The sequence below is a fragment of a genome, unplaced genomic scaffold (genome assembly GCF_019419815.1).
Source record: "Pyrus x bretschneideri cultivar Hongxiangsu unplaced genomic scaffold, Pyrus_bretschneideri_v1 Contig199, whole genome shotgun sequence".
Taxonomy (NCBI): Eukaryota; Viridiplantae; Streptophyta; class Magnoliopsida; order Rosales; family Rosaceae; genus Pyrus; species Pyrus x bretschneideri.
The window spans coordinates 1,096,710-1,107,104 of NW_025999500.1; the positions used below are offsets into that span (position 1 = coordinate 1,096,710).

General features: G+C 35.3%; 1 protein-coding gene across 2 annotated transcripts; it reads right to left on the reverse strand.

The window, feature by feature from the left end:
* Positions 1-3,939: 3,939 nt before the first annotated feature.
* On the reverse strand, positions 3,940-10,027 carry LOC125476588 (COP9 signalosome complex subunit 2). Of its 2 annotated transcripts, XM_048582860.1 has the most exons (12): positions 9,982-10,027; positions 9,750-9,842; positions 9,565-9,643; positions 7,522-7,762; positions 7,365-7,439; positions 7,137-7,271; positions 5,904-6,091; positions 5,227-5,295; positions 5,054-5,144; positions 4,795-4,929; positions 4,492-4,604; positions 3,940-4,376 (listed from the first exon to the last, which is right to left on the reverse strand). In XM_048582860.1, exons 1-12 carry the CDS (start codon positions 9,989-9,991, stop codon positions 4,286-4,288), a joined length of 1,320 nt encoding a protein of 439 aa, XP_048438817.1. In that variant the 5' UTR covers positions 9,992-10,027; the 3' UTR covers positions 3,940-4,285. The 2 variants fall into 2 exon arrangements, with proteins under 2 accessions (XP_048438817.1, XP_048438818.1); XM_048582861.1 differs by lacking the exons at positions 9,565-9,643; positions 9,750-9,842; positions 9,982-10,027 and adding an exon at positions 8,235-8,359.
* Between the last annotated feature and the right edge of the window lie 368 nt (positions 10,028-10,395).

Here is a 10,395-nt window from a genome sequence, read left to right on the forward strand (position 1 = left end):
AGAGTGTAGTCAGAAAATCTGAGTGAAAATAGAGAGTATATCCGGTGAGGAATTGAAGGAATTCTCTAAGGCATGTTACTACATTCAAAATGTTGTTTTAATTGATTAAATGTGAGCTAGTGAATGGTGACTTATGATTAAGTATGCTCGAGGGTAAGGATTGCTTAATTATATGTGAGTGGTGATCTTTGACATGTTATGTTTCATTGGAAATCCCTGAGGCAAACGTTGGAAGGTTTAGATTATATGTTTTGTTTCTTTTGTTTGTTTGTTTTGCTCGAGGGCTAGCAAAAGCTAAGTGTGGGGGAATTTGATAGGAGCATATTTAGGCGACTTAGCTAGCTTATTCTTGTGCATTTTTGTTATTATTTCTTAGTTAATGTAGTATTTCAATTCATTTTCGTGTGTTTGTAGGTCCAAAGTGTTAAAGTACCAAGAAAGTGCATTTCGGTGCATTTTGGAGCAGTTTTGGGCACTAAATGGATAGCTTGTATATGGGCCAACATGGATGGACAAATTTGGAGTTCAAAAGGCTAGAAATTTGATAAGAAGATGAAAAAATTAAACTCAAGACAAAGGGGATAAGGAATTAGCTCAAAAGAGGAAACATTATCCAAAACCTTATCCAACCTTATCTAAGATTATCCAAAATCTTATCTTATCTTATCCTATCATAACCTTATCATGCCTTAATCCTAGCTGCAAGGCGACCTAAATAGATATTTCTAGAACCTATTTCGAGAAGCATTCCCTTCTAGAAGTCCCAAATCAGCCACAAAAGCACATTATTTCTAGAAACCCTACAAATGTGGCGCCTATTCCTTTCTAGAAGGCCTTGCCTTGCCTTGCCTTGCAAGCCATTCCCTCTTTCCCTCCAATATGTGCCGCACCCCTCTAGGCCTTATCCCTTATGGATTCTGATTTATAGGGCCTCATTCCTTGTGGATTTGGGTTACACAAATCCTTTTCTGAAATTAATTGGGCCAAACCCTCTCCTAAGTGGATTTAAGTTACTTGTGCCGAACCCTAGGGCCCTAATCCATAAAATCAGCTAAGTTGTAACCCTAATCTAATTAACCCTAGGGTTGGCCGAACTATAAATACATGTTATCAGCCACAAATTCGCATCAACCCTCATGTTATTCAGAAAACCCCTTGCCGCAACCTTCCACCCTAATTCTCCATCATTCATTCAATCCTCACACCTCCATACACAATCTGCCGCACCCTTTCACCCTAATCAGCCATCATTCATCATCCTAAACAAGAATACACCATTCAAAACCCCAAAAACCACCAACACATCTTGTGTCGTAGCAAAGAAGAAGGAGAAGAGCCCTAGACGTGCATGCCATTCGACTTGAAGTTGCTGGAACGTTTTAGGTGTAATCTTTCTTGTGTTTTTCAATGTTTAAATTCAAGAATCTTTGCTTTGTGAGTATGAGGAACTAATCCCCTTTTGGCTAGGGGGAATTTCGAAACCATGGCTATATTTGCATTATGATTTGATTACTTCCAGTTGTGATTTCATGAATTGTGAATTCAATTTACTTATCTATTTGAATTAAAACTTGTTTGTGTATGTGGGTTGAGAGTGCACACTTAATTTGCATGCATAAATCTGATGCTAGGATATAAGGAAGCTTCACCTAATCGTTGTGAACTTATATTCATAAGTAGTTAAGGTTGTTAGTCACAATCATGTGAAGTAAATTCTTGGCATAAGTATCATGCGCTTTCATAGTTACGAGTGCCTCATCAACACTTATGATTTTCATAGAATTTAATGATCTTTGATTGTTTTTCTATTATGCGCTTTCATGTAGAGAACTTTTGAGGAATAATTTGATTGCAATGCGCTAATTCCATTCAATTCAATGACCTAAGGAAAATCTGAGAGTTAATTTAAGCGTACCTAATTAACTTGGGGTGTTGAGGTTAATGATTCATTGAAAAAGCAACTGGAGATTGTTTTGTATGCAAGTATGTCATGTGTGGAGAAAGACCTCCTAGCTAGGCCATCATCCATCTAATTTCACCAAATTCGTGCAAATCTTCCTAGTTTAAAGTCTTGTTATGTTTACTTTATTTTCGTCCAAAACCAAATCCCCCTTTATTTTAGAGTGTCTAACTAGTTAAAATCTGTTTTAGATTGTGTTTTCAATGTTTTGAGTCAAGTTAGAACCAAAATTCGTCCAAAAATTGTGTTTAGAGTCAAATCTACCCAGTTTGTGTTTTTAAGCAGTTTTGAGTTTGAAGACTTGTGGCATGTCGCAGTAATCAATATTTCATCCAAATTTGAGAGATCAGATAAATGCTCTAAATATAAACATAATTTTGAATCTCTCTCCCCCATAATTTAAAGGAATTTCGAGAAATAAATTCATTATATACTTTTGATGTATGTCAACTAAGTATTGTAAGTAAATTGCTTCCAGTTGTTCAATCATTTAATAACAAGAATCATTCAAACTGAGAAAGTGGAACTACTTGACGTTGCATATTAAAATTCATTAAAGCTCAATTCACATCATTATGCTCGATAAAAGGAATTAGGGATGCTCCAATAGAAAAAATACTTCGAAGATGAACCTGTTCTCATTCAATAGTTAGGAATTCTTGACGATATATGTCAAAAGGAAAGGTGCTGAGTTGAATCCCATTCTAACGAAGGATTATTATAGTTCCAGATGATCATATTAATAGTTATATTGACAATTATCTTGGTTCTTAAATTTGTGTTGATAGTTATATTTAAGCAACATTAACAATTACAGTGACAACTAAGTTACATTTGTGGTGAATATGGCTTAAAACCTAAAATTTTTAGCCCAGAAAATTTAGGTTTTAACCCAGAAATAGCTTTTTTGTTCCAACCCTTTTAGCCTAAATTTTTTAGCCCGAGATTATTAAATAATAAATTTAGGCTAATTTTTTCTTTTAAGTAAATTTTTTTTTTTTTAAAAAAAAAAAAAATTATGTACACTATCCTAATTTAATTTGATGAACATTTTAACCAAAAAAATATTTAGATTCCAATAAATATTGAAAAATCACTAAATTTGGGTGAAAATTGAGTTAAATATTTTTTTTAATTATTTTAGCCATTTGTTAAATTTAGGTCGTTAGATTTTTTTTTTTTTTTTTTTTTTTTACCGTTAGATTTGATTAAATTCGATCTCAGCCATCGAATTCAATAAATCATGGGGACATGGCCACATGGGTGGGGTCCCACTGATCACCTTACATCATTTTCTGGACTAAATCCTGGGCTATTTCTGGCTTTGTTTTAGGTTTTAGGTTTTAGGTCTAATTTTCCACTTGGGTTGCAATGGATTGGGGGGGAATAGAAGGGGAAAAATAGGCTTTAGCACTTAGGGTTGAAGTTGGTCTTATAGAAAGGAAGTCCTTTCTCAGTTATTATAGGCAAAGCCCCAATAATATGAGTGCAACTTCTAGAGATGACATATCCCTATAAAAATTGTAATTTTTAGTCATTCCATACCTTGCCAAAATAACCGATCCTTGTTTAACAACCACACATTGTCTAACCAATTCTCACTCGATAAGTTCCTCAAAATATCCGATTCGTGCGGATTCTTCCCCCAACTAAAGAAGAGATCTTGGCAGAATTGCCGCATAAGGACCACTACTACAAATGGTACTACACCCTTGATCGTCAAATATCGATTGCTTGTTGAACCCTGTAAATGTGAATTGCATGAAAGAAGGATACTCCAAATTCGGGAGTCCAAGAGTTTTATAAAACGTTCTTGATGGAAAAAAAAATGTGAATAAAAGATCCCACTGAATTGAATTTGGTCCATGAATCTAAGAAATAGTGAGAATTCTGGATCTCTCCCAATTCGAAAATCCAAGATTTGAATTGATTCAGTCCTCCTAAATTGCATTAATTATCACTCTGACTATAGCCCTTGGTAAGTTTAACAAAGACGAAAATGATATATTTGATATTATGGATGACTGGTTACGGAGGGACCGCTTTGTTTTTGTGGTATTTCTGAATACAAGCCGAAAGTATTGTAACCCAAAAGCACCCATTAAACAACCCTCCTAAATTGAACGTCGAAAAATGGCTCTACTTACTCCAAATACTTGAGAATATACTGCTCAATAAATCAGCAGCTTATGCATGAAGTTATCAAGCCCAAAAATTAAGTCTATTCACAGCTCATCCAGCATTTTGTCCTCCGAAAGGGGTAAAAGTTGGAGCTCAACTCAGAACATAAGGCACAGTACAGATCTTAAACTATATATGCCATTCTCAATATACTCGGTTACTGATAGTTTGGTAAAGAGACCTTAGCTGAGTGTTCCATTTATCTACGGCAGCATACTTCTTCATTCCCTTTGACCTACACAATGTTCACAAATGAATCAGTGGGAATCGATAAGAGAAAGCATTAACATCTACCATGATCCATTATGCATGGATTAAGAATTAAAAAGTAGAGAGTCAAGGAAACAGACCTGTCACCACGCTCTAAGAGCCGGTTCACCTGATCAATATGTCCATCAATTCGGTTATCCAATATAAGTGAAACCAAAAGTTGCTCCACATCTTTCTCCGGAACATTAAGTTCCTGAACATCAACAAACTTTAGTAAGTTTACAGGTGATATGAGGAAGCTAATAATGGCAGCAGCAGTGGCCGTATTGGAAAAATGCATAAATTAAAGTATAAAATAAAACCCATCAAGTATTTGTGAACAGTTAAACAAGCACAACAAGGCAATGGAAAACAAATACGACAAGACAGAACCTATGGATCACCTTTGATATGAAGGGAATCCGAATTCTTGTGTACGGCTTGATAAGTTTGAGCAGCACTTGTGTCCTAACATTCTTCAACAGATCTTCAATATAGTTTCGGATGAATGGATCATCCATAATTGTCCTCCTGTTACTCTGAGAAAGTACAAATACCAACTCAACTAAGTGAAGAAAGAGACGAAGGAAAAATGAAAGAAACACACAAACACCTAGGAAAGGTTAACTATTCACGTAACATCAGGTTAGTGAAGAATAACACCTTAAGAATTTTCTCAAACTCCAGTATCTCATTTCGTTGATATGCTGCAATCAGATTTGTCATTGCCAAGATCTCAGGATCGTTTTTATACCTGTGGAAGAGAAATCATAAGAACAAAGGCAGATGCAAAAACTTGAAAATAAATATAAAAAAAAAATGTTTTTATAGCTTACGGCTTCGCTTCTTGACCATCAAATGGATTAACTTCTGACTCCATCAGCATATTAGCCAGAACTAAGTACCTGTCAAGCAATGCACATTGAATATGGAAAAATTAGTAAAAAATGTGTAATACTCCCCACAAACTAAATCTACTGTAAAACCCGGTCCAGATCAAGTCATGGATGGCTGCAGTATATCAACCTAAGGAATATTTCTCATCATATATCACTAAAAATTTATATTTAGATCTGTACTAAGGCGACACATCAAACATGCTACGTGTTGGATAATAAATTTAAACTTTAAAAACAGTTATTTGTCAACAATGTCAAACATACCCTTGACATAAAGATTCATCGTCTTAAATCCCAATTATGGTACTTATTATCCAAATAGTAATATAGTATGTGCATTTTACATAAAATTTGACTTGATGCATGCTTGAGTTGGCAGATATTTCATGAACTAGACTCCATCATTATTACCTTATAATCTAAGTTTCATACGCCTCATAGATTATAGTACATAAGAATTAATAGCCTGACCTCTACTTTTTAAAGCTATCAACACTCTATACACACACATACATGAGGGAGAGAGAGACACACAGACAAAATGGGCACCTATTAACAAGTCTAAATGAATGAGAAAAATAGAAAGAAAACAGATGTGCCGCTGGAGAGCATACTTCAAGCATTGTATACGCCTCTGGTTCCCAGCTTCATCGTAGTTCTTAAAGGCTTCAAAAAAATCTGTGGCTGCATCTGCCCACTGACGCTCAGCCATATGCATCTTACCCCCACACTCACGAATTATTCCCATGATCCTAGGATGAGGTATTGCTGACTTGATTGCAAGAGCTTTTTGGTATAATTGCTGCATCCAATCTAGAGTCAGATGTTGCCAAATCACAACGGAAAACAGGAACATAGAAAATAATAAAAAGTAAATTGCTGGATGAATTATTCCCTACAAAGAGAATGGTAAGGTGGCATTGTTAGCCTTTTACAAAATGTGGCACACAAGCTACAAAAATCCATTATATTCTCCCATCAAAATTCATTCAATGGTGAGGTGTTCTTCCCTTATACTTTAAATGGGCTACATTCCCCTAAAGCAAAATGTATATGTTGTTACACCATCATGAGAAACTTTTATATTCATGCTTGTTGACAATACTGACTAACGGTCATGAGGGATACAAACAAAATCTTTCAAAATTGCACATGTAAACGTTTGACTATATAAAATTTTGTTTTATATATGCACTTGGTGCTTGGCTAGGACACTTTTGAACATTGGTGAATTTGGAAGAAATGGATATATGAAGGTTTATTTATACATGCAATTCTTTTAGGTTTAGGGTTGGGTAAGGGCCGCTTGGGTATATTGTGGGGGAGAGGAGTCAATTGAGTCCCATACACTACCAATCCAATCACTCTATTCCTCATAAACAATCAAAGAAATTGACCTCTAGAAGATGACAATTCGCATCAACCTCTAGAGGTCAAAGCAAATGCCGAATCATACACGCAAGGATAAGGAAAAAAATAATACTAACAAAATAGCAGAGATCAAACCAAATGATGAATCATACATACAAACCAAGACATATGCTTACACAGTAATACCAATTCCCCCACTTGTGCTATTGTAATAAATATAAAAGTGAAACAACACCTGAAAACCAAAACTGATCAACTCAAGCTTAAGTAAATAATGAAATTTATTTTGTAGTTATTATTTGTCCTCCATCAGTGATGAGTATCGCCATTGCTGGTGTAATTCAATTAACCTTTATTATCTTTGTTCTTTAATTCATCCAAGTCCTACATCATAGACTAGCAAAAAATGCATATGACATAGAGTAAGAGCGAAATACAGAGCTTAAATATGCACGTCATCCATAGAAGATTCTTACCTTAAGCTTTTTGTTATTTTTAGTCTCAGTGTACATTTGAATCTCAATAGCGTAAACCTCTAGGAGTTGACTTCCTTTCTTTTGGTCATCAGTACCATCTTCCTTTTGACAGGATTTATGGAGTTCCTTCAAAATCTAATAGTTCAACACAGATTACTCTCAGCCTTTTGAGATCACAATCAGAGCACAATATGATGATAAACGGTGTCATCCAAACAAACGGATTACCTTACTCATTCGCCCATATTCACCCATATCAAACCAAATTTTGCAAAGCTTAAGATTTGTCTTAAACCAAAGTCTCTGCATCAAGACATCAGAATATTGTATTCACATATCATATTGGAAAGAAAAAACTAATGATAAAACAAGGTTATATTATGACCTCATTCTTTGCCTCTTCGAGGGCCTTTAGAGTGGTCTGATAGAACTCTTGCAGGAGACCAAAGTTCTGACTAGCTGAACCAGAAACAAAATCCATAATATTGTTTATACATTTTTCACTGTAATTCCTTGTTACTGCTGATTTGATGTATGTCAACATCACCCTGTATGCATCCATCATTTCTTTATACCTCCCCAGACGATAATAGAGCTTCACGGTTTGCTTCAAGGCTTTAAATCCCCTGCAACATATTAATTTTATTATTACTACTACAATTATTATTAACTAGAAGAAGAAGAACAAGAAACTTTTAATATCAAAAGCTATGTACAAAAACATTAAACACACATTCACACAAAAATTACAATAAAACCAAAACACTCCTAACTCCTGATAGCAAAAAGTCAAAAAACAAACAACTTAACAACACTGCCATGACATCTACAAAACAGATGCAGAAACAAAAAATTCCTCCTGAGACATGCAGAAGCGGATGCCCACAACGCTGACCAAATCTAACTCAATCCCAAAGATCTTCCGCACAAACCCGCTTGAAATACTAAGAAATTCTCCTTTTATGTTCCAAAAATTAACCAACACATTGTTTACCACATAAAGTAAACTGACATATTGCTAATACTAAACTATGCAAAAAACAAAAGGAAGCCAATCTATTGTAAAAAGAACTACCATAAGATTTGAATGTAAACCACCTTGAACAATCAAATGTTCTGGGAGGAACAGACGAACCCTCTTCCACCTTTCTAACAGTGAAATAAACTCTTCCACCTTCAAACTGTAGATTACCACTGACCTTTACCATTGACCTTCAAATTATAAGGAAAATAAACAGAATCTGCACACCTTGCAATACAGCCAAGAGGCAAAGTTGGCTTGACGAGCATAGATGTAACAAGTGGGAGCAATAAAACCAAAAATATTCTCGGTGATTTCTAGAAAGTGAATGTACCCTAGGAATCAGCATCTCCAGGGAGCTTCCCCCAGCCAACTAGCCTCCAGAATCTCACCCTCTGCCTATTACTCACCACAAACTTCCACCAACTTAAACAAATAAACGAAAAAATTCCCACTGAATTTAGTAGGAAAGCCGACAAAGTACACAAGTGATTAGAGTACAAAACTTGACCCCCTGGTAACAAATTAAATTATAAGGGATAGGATTTCAAGAGCAATGGAAAAGGAAAGACATGAGCATAAAGCTTATAATGCACATATTCACCATAAACAAGACATCTTTTTATATCGCTAGTGTACATTCACAAAATAAGGAGCATTAACGGATATAGGTGCAAATTGATGGATGCAAAGAGCTCTAAACCACCAGGTCAACTCTTAACTCAAGTTCAACCGTTATTGTTTTAAGACTTCATGAACCCGCAAAAGCAACCAGAAATAAAATACATCAGAAGGAATTCCAATGTCAAACTGACATAACCAATAACAAAATGATATGGAGTCAAATAATGTTTAATTTCATCAAATTTGTTTTACCACTTTATCCAGTTTAGTATTAAGGTGCCACAATAACCACTGATATGGAGTCGAACATGATTCATCATGTTATTCTATATTGCCCCAATTCCCTCCCAGATCATACGTTGTGAGCTGAATTGAAATTGCATAGTTTTGTAAGACAAAGCTTTCCCCCATAGGCAGAAAAGTAGCTACCTAAACAATAGAACTAAATTCATTAAGTTGCCATCGGTTCCAGCATCATACTTCATTCACAATTAAATGGAGACGGTATTGTGATAGAAAACGAGAAGGGAACACAAAAATAAAAAATAAAAAGAACAAAAAAAATAAGACAACCAGAGGATTGATACGAACGATAGAGAGCTCATTTTCTCCTTCTCACCCAAACACTCAAGATTATGCCGATTTCTCACCGAATCCCAACTCATTTCCTCTAAAAAAAAAAACCAGAAAACGAAAAGTGCGAATAGCAACGAAGAATTTAAAAACCTAGGGCTGCCAAAACTCATTAACATTTTAGAGCACAAAGTTATTTCGGTTAATCACCACTCGGCCTTCTCAGGCTCCATGCGAACAACTTCATCGAACCCCGAAAGTGCTCCTTCTGGATCTGTCTCAACCAAACCTGAATTTTTTTTTTTTTTTAACAAAAAAAGTTAGGAAAATAAAACCAAAAACCATTCAGTACAAAAAGAGAAAAGGCTGAGAAGAAAACTGAAAGTTAATCGTACCTTTAGAGTTGTAATATTGGTTCTCAATGTCGACGTCCTGTTCCTCAGGTTCCTCATCCGAGTACTCGAATCCGTAATCCTCCATATCAGCATCTGCATACAAACACACAAACAACACGCAATGCTATTATGCATAGAGAATGCGGCATTCACTCACTTCCTTCAGTACTCTTTAGAAACCCTAATCACAAGAAAGACTTTCGTGAAGAGAGAGAGAGAGAGAGAGAGATACCGGAGCCCATGACTCAACAGATCCAAGATGGAATCTGGGTTTTCAAAGCGTTCAGGATTCGGGAGCTACTGAAATCAGAGCAGAGAGAGACCGAAGAGAAAGAGGGTCCGGATTCCTCTTATTCGGGCATTCCGATGAATAGGTGACTGTAATTTTGGACCCACAGAGAATTATACACAACTTTTAAATTTTATAAGAATAACAACCAAACTTTTAAATTTTATAATAAATAACAACCAAAACTTGATATAAGGTTTCGTTTGGCAATTCAAACGGTGCTGATTATTTTAGTCGAATAAGATAAATAGTTATCGGATAATACTGATTAAATCAGTCATGGAGTTTGGTGCAATATAAAATTAATGTCCGTATTATTTATATTGTGTTTGATACTGAACTTGATAAAAATAAAAA